This window comes from Mandrillus leucophaeus, unplaced genomic scaffold (assembly GCF_000951045.1).
Source record: "Mandrillus leucophaeus isolate KB7577 unplaced genomic scaffold, Mleu.le_1.0 Scaffold147, whole genome shotgun sequence".
Taxonomy (NCBI): domain Eukaryota; kingdom Metazoa; phylum Chordata; class Mammalia; order Primates; family Cercopithecidae; genus Mandrillus; species Mandrillus leucophaeus.
This window is the reverse complement of record NW_012101443.1, coordinates 3,852,619-3,871,122: the sequence shown is the minus strand read 5'-3', so window position 1 is coordinate 3,871,122 and position 18,504 is coordinate 3,852,619. Positions and strand designations below refer to the sequence as shown.

General features: G+C 35.9%; 1 protein-coding gene across 1 annotated transcript in view; it reads right to left on the bottom strand.

Moving 5' to 3' along the window:
* Positions 1–18,504, bottom strand: part of EPSTI1 (epithelial stromal interaction 1 (breast)) — a 120,935-nt gene that overhangs the window by 15,986 nt on the left and 86,445 nt on the right. The window contains exons 9-10 of the mRNA XM_011974630.1: positions 17,701–17,784; positions 1,290–1,363 (exon numbers count right to left, since the gene is read on the bottom strand). Coding sequence (XP_011830020.1) covers positions 1,290–1,363; positions 17,701–17,784 — 158 coding nt within the window. The remainder of the gene's footprint in view (positions 1–1,289; positions 1,364–17,700; positions 17,785–18,504) is intronic.

The following is an 18,504-nucleotide window of genomic DNA, read 5'->3' as shown; positions in this document are numbered from 1 at the left end:
GGGCATGGTGGCATGTGCCTGTAATCCCAGCTACTCAGGAGGCTGAGGCAGAAGAATCACCTGAACCTGGGAGGCAGAGGTTGCAGTGAGCCAAGATCCCACCACTACACTCCCGCCTAGGCAACAGAGTAAGACTTTGTCTCAAATGAGAGAGAGAGAGAGAGAAAGAGAGAGAAGGAGGGAAGGAAGGAAAGAAAACAGTAATAAAATGACAAAATTATGGCCTACTTTATAATAAATAGTTAGCATCCTTCCCCACCACCATCTTATCCAACAATGTAGCCTAACCAACATATCAGAGTTTTGATATTTCCTTAAATAAGAGAAAAAATATATAACTCACATTTGTAGTTTTAAAACTATTTTGACTGGACTATGGGAACAACATAGTCCAGTCAAATAAATGTGAGGCCACCACCCACAGTTAGAGGCACCATCAGAATAGGGCACTTCCACTGAACGCTTTTTAAAGTCTCTCATTTAGAAAATGAAACCACCATAACTTAAAAACACGCATTAGTGACAGTGAGAAGGTTAAATACATAAAAGAAGCCATTCACTATCAAAAGAATTTGTTCCTTTACATTGTGAAAACCCTTACATTCTTCTCCAAGATACTCAAGTACACCCCTAATGAACTCCAACAACCCGTGTCTCCCCTAGAAATCTTAGCATAATAATGGCAGACAATATGGTGCTTATTAGCACTGTCCCAACAGTAACATGATATTTTACTAGGTATTCTTAAGTCTGACATTAGGATTAAGGTGGAGAGTGCTCAGACTATTTGAAAATTACTTAATGGTTCTAAGATTTTTTTCTCTAATGTATTTGTCAATATTAAATAACTTTAATGAGTTTTTGTCTGAGCTTTTGTACTCAAGTATGGGTATCTGACCATCTATATTAACGTAATTATTCTAATTAAGTCTATAAATGGTACAGCATCATCTCAAATTAGGATGCTCTGTCCCATGGAAGGAAAATTAAACCTACCTTAATTGAACACACAGCTTAAGAACATGATTCAGTTTCCTAATGTGAGTTTATGCCACCTATCCAAGAAAATTGGATATTTGTGTGCATGCACATATGTACACGTGTGTGTGCTCATATATGTAGCAGTTGGCATACCTCATACATACATCACATCTCAACAACAGATTTAAATGTAATACACATTCCAAAACCATAATAAAAATGTTACTGTAATGTTTTCCTAAAACACTGTACAAACTTTGTAGGTAATTGATTTAACCAAGGATGCTTATTTTATTAGCCAGTTATACCTCCTGTGTTCAGTCTGCTGGACTTTGGCTCTTTTTTCCTCTTGCTGCTGCCGCTTAAGTTCCAGTAATTCACTCTAGGAACAATAAAAGTTTTAAAATATGGTTTTCAATTAACACGGTTGTACAGAAGACACCCAAATCAATTACATATTTAACCTCAACTGGTACAATATTTCATTTTTGAAACTTTTACTTAAGTACTATTTGGATGTGAAATTATTTTCTTATATACGTAGGTAGCAAATAACTGTGGCTTAGTCAAAGAGAATTGCTCTGTGAGTGTAAAATTGCTAGATTAAAAGCCAATGTGCATGGTCAAGATACTAGACCAATAGGTACAACACAAACAGAGAGAAATACAATGTAAGTCTAATTCATCTATGTCTTACAGAGAAAAACAAATCAAATTAGTTCCTTCAGGAATATCACACAATACTATTTCTTGGTATTTCTCTAGCATTTCTTTCCTAATAAATTCATAGCAACTTACAAATAAATATTGGACTCAATCTTGTAGTACAATTCTCTTAATAAAACATTCTCTATCCTGGAGAATAAGCAATCACCTATTATTGGTTAGTTACTTCTTAATACCAGCAGAACTTTGAGATCTCTGGAGGAGATAGTTTGCTTCATATAAATCACATTATTATAACTAAATCTTTAGCTTCCAACAGTCTGCTTATCTTCTGGGAAGATGCAACTTAACTTCCAGACCCAGTTACTATGTTTACAGTATTATACCAAAGAACCAATCCCAGGATTTCTCTAATACCCAACTGTCTACCCTAAGGCAGAATAAATTTTAATCCCATTTCAAAGACAAAAAAATGCAAAGAGAAGAAAATTATTAGGCCCAAGTCATATACCAGTGCCTGAGTCAGAGAGACTTTCTGGTAGAGAAAATACTGTGTCTTAATCAACACATACCAATAAAAGGTTGCTATTGTTGTTTTAACTCCCAAACTTCCTTGATGAAAAGTATACAAAAAACTCAGCGTTCAGGTTGACATTTTATTAACTTTGTTCAAAGATCCTCTAATATTCCACAGTCCCCCAAAATAAAAAGACTTGTTTCTTATACTGTGATATTCCAAATAAATTGCTCATCAATCCCTAAAGCACATTACTTAACTCTAATTCCTACATAACACCAAGGGGAAATCATTGAATAATATTTGAGTTTTTGAATCAGTGAATAATATTTGCCCACTCGATAAGCATTTATTATGCACCTAGCTGCCAAGTTTTATGCTCAAGTCTCACTCTTGTACAACAGGATCGTTTTTTTAGTCTACCAAGTATTAGTACTCCTTATCAGTACTACCAAGTATACCGATGTGAAAGAAGCTCCTGTCCTCTCCCTCGTCTCCACAGTCATTTTCAATTCCTGCATGTGGTTTTGTCAGTAATTATCTTCTTCTTAATAGTATGCATGTTTATTCATTTCTTAATGTTTAAAAACCTGTATCGTCTTTTGACTACCTACAATGGAAAAAGATTGATGTCTCTATTACTACCTCCACCCCATCCCAACTTCCTCTCATAGTACACCCCCAGCCTCATTCTCTTACAACATTTCTTTTTTTAACATTCAGTGTGGTGGGAGAGGGATCTAGAAATCCTATAGCTCCTCATTCAAGTTTCTAATTCATCCTCCTGTTTTCAAGTCTAGGCTTCAAAGGTACCAGGTGCCTCTGATTCCTGAACTTAACCAACTTCTGTCTTACTGCTTCTTGCAAATGAGTTCTGGCTTATCCTGCTCCACTAAATCAGTTACCACTGACCACCTAGTTCCAGATTTAAATTTTTGGCTTGTATCTTTGCTGCAGTCTACTAGTCTGTTCTTCTACTCTTGTTGGCTTATGGCTTTTTAAAAAAATTCCTGTATTTTTAGTGGTATATGGGGAAAGAGTGATAAAACATAAGCAAATGAAATGCCTTTGATGTGCAATGTTTAACCAGAAAACCTTAATATTTTCTAATATAAGTTTTACCAGAATTGTATTATTTGATCCTAACAACAATTGCAAAGGTAGGCAGGCAAATAAGGTATTATGTGGTAAATGAATGAGCAATATCATCCTCACCTTACAGATGAGGAAACGGGATCAGAGACAAGTTTTAGAAACTTGTCAAGAGCTAAATAGCTTATTAGTAGCAAAATAAGGACTGGGGCTTACATTTTCTTGTGTCTAATAATCTTCTGCAGGATGCATTCAAAATAAATGGTTGGAATTGAGGATGTCTTCATGGTGGTTCATCATACTCAAGTATAAACAGTCACGTCCAGAACTATAAGACCCATTCACATTCAAAAGCTTTAGCAGAATATGCGGTAACCCAAGCACAAATCTAAACCCTTCTTGCCAAAGGAGGCTGATTATTCTCACATTCATTAACCCTATTTCTCCAAGGACCAACTTCTGGTATCTGTCCCATTGTGAGTTTAATACAATGAACTCTGAACAAACTAAACTCTCCTTAGTTCTGGAGTATGACACAAAGACAAAAAAAGTATTTTTTTTATATATATATATATACACACACACACACACATATATATGCATATTATGACATGTCACTTTAAAATAATTTTTAAGATAATTTTTTCAGACTTGGCAAAATGATCATGAAACTTGTCTGAGAAAAAAAAATGCAATCGTAGCCATAAAAAAATCCTGAAAAAGAAAACAAAAAAATGAGAAAGAACCAGCTTCATCAAATATTGAAAGACATCATATGAGAACACGTGGATGGGGACAACACACACTGGGGTCTGTTGGAGTGGAGGATGTAGGGGGAGGGAGAGCTAATGGATGCTGGGCTTAAAACCTAGGTATTGGGTTGATCTGTGCAGCAAACCACCATGGCACATGTTTACCTATGTAACAAACCTGCACATCCTGCACATGAACCCCTGAATTTAAAAGTTGAAGAAAAAACATATCATAAAACTATAGTAATTAAAACAATTCGAGTCTAAGAAGAGACGTGATACATATGGAAATGTAGTTTATCATAGAGTTGTTGTGCTAAACCAGTGCAGGAGACAGAGTTTCATGAATGATGATGGACTAGCCAACTACTGTAAGAAAGATCAAAACTGGATCCTTAACTTTGATTAAATAAATTTTATAGAAGTCTAAGATTTGAGCCTAGACGATGGGAATAGAAGTTTTCAAAGGCGGCACAGGTGAATTTATTTATAAACTTGGAGTGAGGAAGTTCCAGAAGTTATAAAAAGAAAAAGACTGATAAATTTGGCTGCATGAAAAGTCAAACCTTTCATTTGGAAAAAATACCATAAAATTTAAAAATGAACTGTTAATGAATGTTTAGGATACACAAAGGCTAATTCAATTTTCATTTATTTATTCATTAAATATCTGAGTGTCTATTATGAGCCAGGCTTGCATCTACATGATAGGCTATAGTAGTGAACAAGATAGATGAGATCCTTGCTCCTTTAGAGTTTATGTTCTAGAGAAAGGCAACCCATAAACAAGTGAGAAAAATATCCAACTATAATCCCAGGCAGAGGATTAAAACACACTGATGTGAGATTTATTGGCTCAGTGACTATTTTAGGTTGAGACTCAGGAAATGTCCCAGAAAGTGGGTAAGGACTTTACATAAACCAATGAGGAAAAAACCACCAAACAGAAGAAGGGCCAAGGGATAGGAACAGGCAGTTCACAGATAAACTACAGATTGCCTGTCCGTTCAAAATGGTCATTATCTTCACTCAAAATCAAAGAAAAATTAAAACTGAGATAAAATGTTTCTATTGCATTGACGAAAATCAGAAAAGTTTGACAGAAAACACTCTGGTATAGCATCTAAATTAGTGAAACCGAATTTGGTTTTTGGAGGTCAATTTAGCAATAAGCATCAAAATGTAAGATGTATACGTCCCTTGCAGAAGTGTTCAAAGATGTATGTATATGAATATTCACAGTTATATTATTGAAACTGTAAAAGTTCAGGGAAAAATGTTAATGCCCACCAACAAAAAACTCGCATGATAAGTGAGACCATCAGCACAATGGAAGACAATGAAACAGTTACAAAGAATAAGATGGATGTTTTGTAAGGCAGAGCGGGGGCCTATGGAGAGATCTCTAAGATACATTAAGTGAGAGAAGATAGGTTCAGAGCCGTTTTCTTGGGATGCTTCTACATAAATAGAAAACACATACATTCATTCATTTCGACTTTTATATGCTGGTGTGTATCCAAAACATTTCATGAAAAACTACACAAGAAAATGTTAACTGTAATTAACACTGGGTAGCGGTGCTTGAAGTGTGAATGGGCAAGAAAAGGATGCTTTACTATCTTACATAGGTTTTGTTTATTAACTTTTGAACCATGTGTATATATGATTTCCTCATACCATCAGTAGGAATTTATTATCAGTGTGAGAGGCCATTTCTGTTTCCTTATACTTTCCTTTATTTAAAAATCCCGATAATTATGTAAATTTTAACACAGAGAGATATAAAAGAGCAAAAAACTACATATGAAGCTAAGAACTGTTAGGGAGGAAGAAAAGAAGATGGGAAGAGACCAACATACATCATCCTATTATGGAGGCAAGGAAAGGGGTTAAGAGATAAAGACCAGGAGAGAAATGAGGACGGGAGCTGATGAGGCATCACCACGCAAGAACATTGCTCCAGATGGCCGAAGGGAAGGTGTTGGCATCGCTGCACTCAGGATTATTATCCTATAACTAGCAAAGCATATTTACTAAGGAGAGGCTGGTTTTTCTTCCATACTAAGGATAATTTCAGCTAATTAATTTGTTCTGCTGAACTGACAGCCACTGAGGATGTGTCTGCATGCCTTATAAGCATATTCTTGGTTCATTTACTGAGATCCCACACAGAAGTTCAATATCTAGAGTTAAGCAAATAAAAAATAAGTTGTTCTTGTTCCAAGGACCAAGCTTGGGACATGAAAAGCATCAAAGAGCTCTAAGCAGGAGGACAATGACAGCAACATCTGAGACATTGTTAAGGCCTGGCCTACTCAATGCATATTGTCACATGCCAACCATTTTCCAGATACCTGGGTTCATGCTAAAGGTACAGATACCAGCACAGCTCCACCCTGAAGTAAATCACAGTATAATGAGGCAGACAGACCCAGAAACAACTCTGATACAAGGTAAAAAGAAATGCGCTGCTAAACACAACTTTAAGCCACATGACACGGGAATACAAGGAAGGAATGCAAACAAGAGAAGGGTGTTCAACACTTTGTGTTCATGCATTGTCTTATCACGGTGCTATGCAAACCCCTACATCCATACAGAGCTGCACACAAAGGAGGGTATGTTGGTGATATGATAAACAAAATACCATCTTAGAGATTGAAAGTATGGAACTTCCTATAAACATCGGCCAAGTGGTATATGGTAAATGAGGACAACACTGCAAATAGCGCCACTGCCTGTGGCCACCCAGTGCAGTGCTCACCCAGGAGGGCTGCTCTGCTGGGGAGCTGCAGGATGGCACCAATATCTCTGCTTGGAGCCCAAGCTAATAATAAGAAGAAGAGGGGTCGCCATTTCTAGCAAGAGGTTGCAAACATCATTTCTCCGGGCTCCAATTGTCTGATGGTGCCCTGTTCTACAGAAGGGTCAACTATACAACAGACAGTGGTGTGTAAGGCTGCATGCTTTAGAAACCTGATGAGGTTAGAGGGAAAGCATGCTCCAAAGCAAAGTTTCAGTGTGGTAACTGAAGATGAACATGGGGTCATTTTAAAACCATGTCTGAATCCCAGCAGTGTGTGTTCCGACATGGTTCAGCTTGACTGCTTTATGTAAACAAGAAAATGCCATTGCCTGGCAGGACAAACTTCTGCAAGGAGAGCATGTTCTCTTAACACAACAAGAGGGAAAGGATAGTGGAAGCAGGAGAGTTGAGACCAGGAAGTCATGAAGTTCAAGAATGCTTTCCTTTGAAGGTTTAACACAGAAGAGCTTTCAGGGGCGAGAGGAGAGTTTAAAGAAGTCGTGATTCTCAGGCATCCACAGTAATACCTTTGCCTTGAAGGAGAAAGATGGCCTTGGCTATCAAGAATGGGAAAAGACACCAGCTACCACCCAAAATTTACACCAACCAAATAAAGGGAAATAAATAGTAATGGGTGAAGCAGAGCTTTAAAATAACACAAGTCATGTACACTCTCCTCTTACGAGCTGTTGTTAGTTTTTAATTTTTAATTTTTTCATTGACAGTTTGTACATATTTATAGGATACAATTTGATATGTTGATACTATATATGTTGCAAAATGATCAAATCAGGGCACTTGGTGTGTACATGATCTCATGCATTTATCATTTATTTGTAGTGAGAATATTCCAAAGCCTCTTATCTATTTTGTAAGGCACACTATCTCACTGTCAACCACAGTCACTCCACTATATAATAGAACATCAAAACGTATTCCTCTTATCTAATTGTAACTTTGTACTTGCTGTTGCTAGTTCTATCATTTTAACATACAGAGAAATGAACTTCCAGTTACAATAATCATGGAATCACAGCTCTATGTCTCCCACCTAAAAATGTTTCCTGCACAAAATGCAAGGAGGAGGTAGGTTTCAAAACTTATCTGCACTCTATTTTATGATCTTTGTTTTCATTTTCATATATGTGAGCATATTTCTATTATGTTATTAAAATGTGGTCATAATTGCTGCATATTTATTCCAAACTCCAAAACCTTCAAATCCTCTATCACTGAACAAACTGTTTCAAATTTCCCATTAATCTTATGTTAAAAATAAACAACCTTGTACATACATCTTGTGTGCATCTCTCGTTATTTCCTCAGAATACATGTGTACCTTTAGATCTAACATTTTTACTTTTGGGAAACTCTTCAGGATTTGATGTTGCCAAAGTGCCTCTCAGTTTATCCTCTCACCAGTAATAGTACTTGAGTGTTTGTGGTATATATTGATATCGACTAGTGGAAGTTCTTCTTACCCCAACAAATACATAAATTATTATTCATATTTTTCTAAAGTTTAAATATCATTATTATTCTCTCAGTTGAAATTTAGAAACAGTATTTTCAAATTACCTCAAATTTCACTGAAATGTATTACTAGAATTGCATTAAACTTACAAGTAAATTTGGATAGAACTATAGTTACTGAAATACTGAGTTTTAGCATTTGGGAATATTCGCCATCTCTGCTTTATTCAAATTGACTTTTATGTATAATAACCAAAACAGCGTGGTACTGGCATACAAACAAACATACAGACCAATGGAGCAGAATGGAGAGTCCAAAAATACATCCACACATGTAGAGCCAACTGATTTTTGGCAAAAGTACCAAGAACATAGGGGAAAGGACAGTCTCCTCAATAAATAAACAGTGAGAAAACTGAATATCCGCATGCAGAGGAATGACATTAAATCCTTTTCTCTCATCACATACCAAAAACAACTCAATCTGACAGTTTTCATAAAACGCGTTAAAAAATAATCAACTCAAAATGGATGAAAGACTTTAAATGTAAGACCTGAAACTGGAAAAGTACTAGAAGAGAACACGGGGGAGGCTGGGCACGGTGGTTTATGTCTGTAATCCTCACGCTTTGGGAGACCGAGGCAGGCACATCACCGGAGGCTAGGAGTTCAAGACCAGCCTGGCCAATATGGCAAAGCCCCGTCTCCACTGAAAATCCAAAAATTAGCCAGGCACGGTGGCACACACCTGTAATCCCAGATACTTGGGAGGCTGAGTCACGAGAATTGTTTGAATCCCAAAGGCAGAGGTTGCAGTGAGCCAAGATCATGCCATTGCACTCCAGCCTGGGCGACAAGAGCAAAACTCCATCTCAAAAATAATAATAAAAATAAAATAAAATAGGCATAAAGCTAGAGTAGCTATTTCTTGAAAGAAAACATGCAAATGGCCAACAGGTATATGAAAAAATGTTCAACATGACTAATCATCAGGAAAATGCAAACTAAAACCACGATGAGCTATTATCGCACCCCCATTACAAGGGCTATCATCAAAAAGGACAAAAGATAACAAGTGCTGGCAAGAATATGGAGAAAAGGGAACCCTTACACGCTGCTTGTGGGGGTGTAAATTAGTACAGCCATTACGAAAAGAGGTATTAGGTTTCCTCAAAAAAATTAAAAACAGAAGTACCATATGATCCAGCAATCCCACTACTGGGTGTCCATCCAAAGGAAATAAAACGAGTATGTCAAAGAGAGATCTGCACCCCCATGTTTATTCCAGCACCGTTCACAACAGCCAAGATATGGAATCAGCCTAAGTAAGTGTCCATCAATGGATGAACGGATAAAGAAAATGTGGGATATATACACAATGGAATATTATTCCACCATAAAAAGAAGGAAATCTTGTCATTTGCAACAGCATGGATGAACCTGGAGGACATTATGTTAAATGAAATAAGCCAGGCACAGAAAGACAAATATCACATGATTTCATTTACACATGGACTTTAAAAAGCTGATCTCGTAGAAATAGAGTAGAATCGTGGTTACCAGAGGCTGAGGTGGTTAGAAGGAAATGGTGGGGTACAGGGAGATATTGGTCAAAGGATATGTAATTACAGTTAGATATGGGGAATAAATTCAAGGTCTATTGCACGACAAGGTTAATGACAATAGTTATAGTTAATGACAATAATGATCATTTATTATATTCTTGAAAATGCAAAGAATGTTAAGTGCTCTCACCACAAAAATGGTAACTGTGAGGTAATGCATTTGTTAATTAGCTAGACTTAGCCATTTCACAACGTTTAAATACTTCAAAATATTATGTTGTACATTGTAAATACAAATAATGTTTTGTCAATTAAAAATGGACTTTTGTGGATTCCAGGAAAGTTTTTAATTTTTTTTAGCTGTTGAACAATTATTTATATAGTTGCTTTTTGATTAGATATTTTTGTCCCATAATGTATTTTCTAATTAATTTTTGCTTGTATTTGAGAAAGTTGTTGATTCTTGTACATATTTTGTAACCAACTCTCTTTTTCTTTTCCTTTTTTTTTTTTTTTTTTTGAGACAGAGCTTCGCTTCACTCTTGTTGCCCAGGGTAGAGTGCAATAGTGCACTCTTGGCTTACTGCACCCTCTGGCTCCCAGGTTCAAGTGCTTTTCATTCCTCAGCCTCCCAAGTAGCTAGGATTACAGGTGCCTGCCACCATGCCTGGCTAATTTTTAGTAGAGATGGGTTTCACCACGTTGACCAGGCTGGTCTCAAACTCCTGACCTCAGGTGATCCACCTGCCTCGGCCTCCCAAAGTGCTGGGGTTTCACCACGTTGACCAGGCTGGTCTCAAACTCCTGACCTCAGGTGATCCACCTGCCTCGGCCTCCCAAAGTGCTGGGATTACAGAAGTGAGCCACCACGCCCAGCCCAACTATTTTATTAAACTCCATTCGTTCTCATCATTTTTCAGTTGATTCTCTTAGTTTGTACAGGCAAATTGCTCCCATCCATAAATAACAACCTACTTGCAATAATTAGAAAAGCTCCTTTATTTTTAGTTTTATCAAGTTGGTTAAAAAATATCCAAACCTTGTTCCATTCAGTAAAAACAGGGTTTTTTTTGTTTTTGTTTTTGTTTTTTAGTTAAAAAAGTAAGTTTTCTATCAAATAACTTTGAGTAGCACGAGGTTGGAATTTTCAGAATTATATTGGGTAACATCCATTTTATTAGGGGTTGCAAACATCCTTATGTTGTTCACAGTTTTAGTATTTCACCACTGAATATAATGTTGGTTATTGGTTTAGAAGACTACATGTTTGTTAATAAAATATTATTTTTAGTTCGCTGAAGTGTTTTTTAATTGATAGTAAAAATTAAAATTTATCAATGTCTTTTTGTGTAACTAAAGAGATAGCCAAATATTCTTGTCACATGACCTACCCTATTGCAGTGATAAGATATAAAAAGTTTTCATATACAGCTAGTTATCCTTGCACTCCTGGAATAAACTCTACTTTGCCTTGGTAAATTGCCATTGAGAGAAAAATTTCATTAACTATAATTTTCTTTCAGATGTTAATCTCCATCTTTATATGATTGGTCTACCTGTAAGAGAGGGAGAGAGAGGGAGAGAGTGTGTGTGTGCGCGCACGTGCGTGAGTGTGCACATGCTTCATCAGACTGTGACATCATGGGGATAGTGAAATAAAATTCTAAAATGTTTCGTCTTTTTTCTTACTCTGAAATAATTTGTAAAGCATAGGGAAAAAAAACTGTTCCTTGAAAATTTGAAGGAAATTGCCTCTAAAATTATCCAAGTTCAGCCTCCTGGGGGAAGTAATTTTCAGAAAACTTCAGAAATCACTTGCATTTTCATTGGTCTTTATGAATAGAGTTATATATTTTCCTAGAAAATCATTCACTTAATCCAAATTTTTAATTTATTACCACAGCATTGTCTACAGTAACACAATTTTAATCTTTTCCAAATATATGGTTCTACAGTCCCTCATTTCTAATGCTGTATATTTGCATTTTTACTAATCTCTTCTTGATTAGACTTACCAAAGATGTGTTCATTTGTTGACCTTATCAAAGAACAAGCTGTTGGATTTTTATAACAGCTGTTTCTTAGAGTTTTATTATTAATTTCTGTTCTTATCTTAATTACTTTCTTCAGGATCATTTATTGTTTTTGTTCTAAATTCTTGGATTAGATGCTTAATTCATTTATTTTCTTTTTTTAGTATTGAATGGATTAAAATGTTGCAATTTTGAGCACAGCTTTACATGAATTTCCTATAAAAGGCTCTCACTATAAATTTGTATGTGTTCTACAATAACGATTTCCTCTGTCACCCAATCGTTTATTTTCTGACTTTCAGTACTTTACTGATTCTTGTATATATTTTGACTATAAAATCAATGACTTTCTAAATGACTATAAAACCAATAACCATGCACAATCAATAAGTGCAATCAGCTTATCAGATATTTTAAGACATTTCTGAAAGAGAGAAAGGAGACAGGTTACATTACAAGGGAAAACCAATGTGCAGGATAAATTGGAGCTAAGTTCACCTGCTTCTGAAGGAGCTCCAGGAGGGAATACTGGGACGGTCATTAAGATGATCAGTTAGGAAACTGCACTGAGAGCAGCTTGGTGGTGGGTTCTTTCCCCTCCCACACTTGCACTACATAGTAGGCAGCACCATCATGGCCCATAAGGTAAGACATGAATGGGAGAGCCATGGCTGGGCTCAGGGAAACAGGGCAACGTCCCAAGTACCTACTGACTATAAGAGAACACGAGGCTACTCCACACAGAAGACAAGCTCCTACATACCTCACTCAGCAGCATATCCAAATATATATAAGGAGATAAGAATAACCAAACATTTGAGAAAGAATTCCATGGGAGATAAAGATTAAAATGGAAAGAAAAAAAACAGTTAATATGGTAAATAGAAAACTTTAATGTTTGTATAGCTACAAACATACAAACATTAAGTAAAATGAGATGAGAAAGAATACTGCACTTACAAAGCAGAACACCGCTACTTCCCAAATCAGCAATCTTGGTAAATAGACATACTCAATATGTGCCAAATAAGCAGAATGAAAAGTCAAGAAAAAAATTTAGTGAGCAGGATGATCTAGCTAAAGCTTTCTTCCAGAATCAATTAAAAGAAAAAAGGCCAAAGGGATAAGAAGTATAAGAAAACAATGAAGGTATACACAGAATAGATCTGAAATGTCCAAAGTCCATTTGATAGATGTCCCAGAAATGGAGAGCAAAGACAATATGGGTAAAGAGACATAAAAGAAAATTAGGAAGAAAAAGGGAAAACTGAAGAGAGACATGTATTTTCAGATTAAAAGAGACAACCAAAGGCTATGCAAGATTAGAAACAAAAATAGAAACACTGAAATTTCTTATAGTACAGGAAGGGGGAGTGGAGAGAAGAAAAAAAAACAGTAAATAAATGAAACAGAAAATTCAGTGTCAGTAAATAAAAGAAAACATAACTAATAAAAAGTAAATCATGTAGTAAGAATACAAATACATGCAAATGTGCTAGTAATCATAATAAATGAGAATACATCAATCTACCCATTAAAAGATATTCTGAAACTAGGTAAAAGGAAAACTAGACATTTTTTTCCACTCAAAATCTACTTCAAACCATGACACAGAGATGTTAAAATTAAGTGATTAAAGAAATGTCATGTAAATGCTAACAACAACAACAAAAAAACTGGTAGAGGAATTATTAGAATCAGACAAAATAGTCAAAAAAGAAATCAAGCTGACAAATCATTAAATGCAAAAAGTAGTATACTTCATATTGATAAAATCTATCCTCAAAGGTAGGTTCCCCTTAGTATCATTGGTCAAAACTGTATCACATGTCCACAGCGAAACCAATCGCAGTCAAGGAGAATGGAATTCTCATGAAGAGTTAGACCACTTTGGGAATGAATCCTGGAGCTGGGGTAGAACCTGTCTTTTCTGAAACACAGTTCATGCAAAGTAGAACGGATACTTGAAGAAAAATCAGAACAGTAGAGAGGCAGGCAATCAACAACATTTGATACATCACTCTGAAATTATCACAACACATAATTTATTTCCTTGCAGCATTAGGGTTATGGTTTGGCTCTGTGTCCCTAGTCAAATCTCATGTTGAATTGTAATTCCCAATTTTGGGGGAGGGACCTGGTGCGAGGTAATTAGATCATGGAGGCAGATTGCCTCCCTGTGTTCTCATGATAGCAAGTTCTCAGGAAATCTGTTTGTTTAAAAGTATATAGCACATCCACCTTTGCTCTCTCTCCTGTTGGCCATGTGAAGATGTGCTTCCTTCCCCTTCGGCTTCCACCATGATTCTAAGTTTCCTGAGGCCTTCCCAGCCATGTTTTCTGTATAGCCTGCAGAACTGTGAGCCAATTAAACCTCTTTTCTTTATAAATTACCCAGTCTCAGATAGTTCTTTATAGTAATGAGATAACTAACACAATTAGTTACTACAAATAACTACAAGGTGATGAATCACTATAAAATTTGTAAGTATAATATTGTATTTGTTTGTCTCCTTTTAATTGTCTACCTCCTCCATTAAAATGTAAATTTCGGGAGAGCTGGAAACTTGTCTATCCTGATCTTAATTATAGCTTCAGCAACTTGCACAAGGCTCAGTATATAACAGGAACTCAATACATGTTTGCTGATAGAATGAATGAATGAGTGCTGGGTGAGATTACCCTGAGACAGATCAACCAGAAAAATACAGTTTAAAAAAAAATAAAGCCAGAAAAGGAAAGCTTTAAAGTGGTGTTGGTGTTACAGAGTTCAGGGAGAAGATAGGAATTACAAAAAGACCACTAAACCGTATGTTCAGAAGAGATTTTATATTTAGGAAACAATTTCAGTAACAGCATTTGTGAATATAAACCAGATCATAAGGAATTAAGGATGAGGTGGGTAATAAAGAAGTGGTTACAGTAAAATTACCTTTGTCTTTTTTTAAATTTGCTAGAAGTAGTAAAGGTAATATCTCTGAGGATAGCAAAATCAAGGAAGGGGTTAGCTGGTTTATTTTAGAATAGTGAGATGAGATGAGAAGTTCACGTGTGCCCTATCATCTTCTTCATGACCTACTGGCACCTACCGTGGCATATTTCTGACAAAAAAAGGAAGTATCCAATGGAGAAGAATGTATTGAAGATATGGAAAAAAGAGGAATTACAAATAAATTTCTAGAAGAAGGAAGTGAATCACATGTAAAATATTTAGAGTTTAAGCTTGAGGAGGCTCTTTTTGTCCCCAGAGCCCAGAGTAATTAAAAATGTGAAAGTCAGAGAGACACATAGAACAAAACTATGTGGTATCACCTAAACTTAACCTAGATTATTTACCTAAGAATTATTCCATAGTAGGTATCCAATAAGTATTTGTTGAATGAATGGAATAAACAAACACATAAATGGGTGCAATGATAAAAATGTATTGTGTTTTGTATCTTCTTATAGTAAACATGATCCTCCCATTTTCTTAAGGTAAATAATTCAAGTGATAAGGAATGAAAGGGTCTACACAGAAAGAAATGCCTTAGGCCGGGTGTGGTGGCTCACGTCTGTAATCCCAGCACTTTGGGAGGCCAAGGCGGGTGGATCATTTGAGGTCAGGAGTTTGAGACCAGCCTGGCCAACATGGTGAAACCCCGTTTCTACTAAATATACAAAAATTAGCTGCGTGTTAGTGGCATGTGCCTGTAATCCCAGCTACTTGGGAGGCTGAGGCAGGAGAATCACTTGAGCCTGGGAGGCAGAGGTTGTCATGAGCCGAGATCATGCCACTGCACTCCAGTCTGGGTGACAGTGAGACCCGGTCTCAAAAAAAAGGAAATGCCTTCAATGAACATTTCCCAACAACAACACATCAGGCAAAACAAGAGAGAAGCAAAAGTAAGGTAGAATAGATGGATAAATATCCTTGTGTTACTGAAATCCCTAATGATGGAATTATTTATATATTAAAGTTATTCATTTTACTGAAAGCTACAGTAAGTAAAAGGAAATAAAGTATGTAAAAGGATATATAATAAAAATATGGTCAATGAATAACCAGAAAATATGTATATATCAATATTTATCTAAGCCTAGAATAAAAACAAGATTAAGAAATAAAAAGTTTAATTTTCACTGTTTAAAATAACTGCTCAACCCGAAAATTAAATCCCAGATCTAGTATTCTAATTTGTTAAGCATGCTCTTTGTCAAATGTGCTACTTTTAATAGTTTTTATGTTCCAAATACATATACCAAACTTTTAAAAACGCTATTTAAAATCCACTAGAAGTTATTTAAAAATAAATCATATCTACAACTGACTTTGCAACATTCACCTTAGTATGCTACGTACATCACAATTTTATGTTAAGTTAAAAGCTCATAGAAACAGATGAACACCTTTATGTCATTTGGCAGACATCACTAAAAGTACAACATGACGATGGACCAGATTTAGCTTCTGCTTGTTAACTACTAGAATCTCACCATAACATTGCCTATCAATGGTAGATTTCAAGATTAGGATCTTGTCAAGACAAAAAGATATTTATTAAAAGAAAAAAAAACACTAAGGGATAAAAGTGTTTCATGGTTCGTCTTTGCTTACATAGGAGCTAAATAAGTAACTTTACAACTGACACGATTTCTTTCAAAGATTTAATGATGACCTGTGGTGCACAAAACACCCAAGTGACACATTTATACCATATGCTGGGTGAAACTATGAATGAGAAAGGGGTTCCACACTGTTGGGAAGAAGACAGCACTCAAAAGGGTCAAATTCTAGCAACATCAGTTAGTACAAATAGTTCATTTTTCAGTGGAATTTTTACACACCGTTGTTGTAATAAATTACCTTGTCTGGGAAAGACAAAGAAAAAATAAATTAAACCAAATCAAGGAAATCAAAATGGGAGCTAGAATTCTAGTTAATTAAAGAATTGAAGATATAGATTTGAGAAATGTTCTATAAGAAATAGTGACAGCATTTGTCAACCACTAGTATGGCAAGAGGAAAAGTTGGAAAATAAGACTGTTGGGAATGATAAATTATTTAGTTAGTTCCAGCCCCACCCCACTCCTTTTCTTTCTTGTTTAAAGGATCTGAAATAAAGTGGCACTTTGGAGCTAACCATGGGTCTTTCTTGTCATTCTCATTTCATGCTGAGGAGCTTCTGGCCTATTAAAAGCAAGTATGACCGCCAAGTATGCCACTGACTATTTTCAGTTACCATACCAGAAATTTCATATTGTAATGAAGATTATTCTTTAAGCACTTTTTCTTAGAACACTCTGCATTCATTTCACTGATTTCCAATGCTCAAAACATATGGAATGCCTCACATATTTTTATACCCGTGTAGTGTAACTTTGTTTTAATGTATGTGTATAACTATTTTTAGTGAATATTTATGTCAGTTTCATAACTTTGCAAGCCTACTTTCTTACACATTATCACATTCTCTGGATACCATCTCTAATTTTATGTATCTTTGGTTTAAAAATAGCAATGATGGTGGTGGTGTTTTGTTTTGCAGAAGAGAAGTTCACCAGTGCTCTATCATCTTCTTTGTGACCTACTGGCACCAACTACGGCAGATCCCCTGTGACTCCACAAGGCTAGGTACCATGAAAGTTTTGACCAGAAGGAGCCCCCACCATACTCTTAAGACACATTCAGAAACTCACCTTTTATCTTCAATGCTTGTATTCTTGTTTTCAGAATTTTTATGTTTCTAAATATTTCTGTTCAGAAATTCTTCAAAATTATCTAGTACCTCAAATAAACAGTTAGCAATAACTAGTGGGGGCTTGTAAGTACCTTTTGATGTTGTTCATCCTTCATCTTTTGCAATTTTCTGTTTTCTTCTGCCCTTAGAGAATCTCTATAAGCCCAGCTTCTGGCCTGTAAAGGTACAGAGAGAGAGACAGAGAAAAAAAAAAAAAAACAACTTGATAGGATAAAGTATTGTCACAGTACACCAAGCTGCCTACTATGGGCCTGGTGCTAATAACTCAACCTCTATACTGAGCATATAGTAAGCTCTCCATACACACTTGGTTATTGAGTGATTTACGCAAATGTCTGAAAATGTCCCTTGGGATATACAAAAAGAAAACGAGTGTAAGTACAATCATCCTGCACATTTGAAAGATGATCTAAATGTTTAATTAAGCTTTAAAAATATCCCCTCAGAGATAATCAACATAGTTTATTCCTTCTAGTGGAAAGTTTAGGACATTTTCCAGAATATTCCAACTACTTGATCAGTCAATATTAAAGACAAGCAACAGTGGCACTGTCTTTAGAAGAACTGGCATGTCTACTGCTCATTAATGATATCTGATTAAGCAGCTTGTCAACTAGTGGTTGACAATATATAATTCAAGGATGCATATAATTCAAGGATCCATATAAAATCCATATATATGACAATATATAATTCAAGGATCCATATAATTTCAAGGATGCATATTTTCTAAGTGCTTGCATCCCTCATCTGAATGAAGCTTATTTCTATTTCTGAAAAGCAAAACAAAGCCTGTTCAGGAACACATGACACCAAAGCCTTTGGCAAGCCAGCACATGAGGGAGAATGCCCTTCAGTGTCTCTGACCCACCACA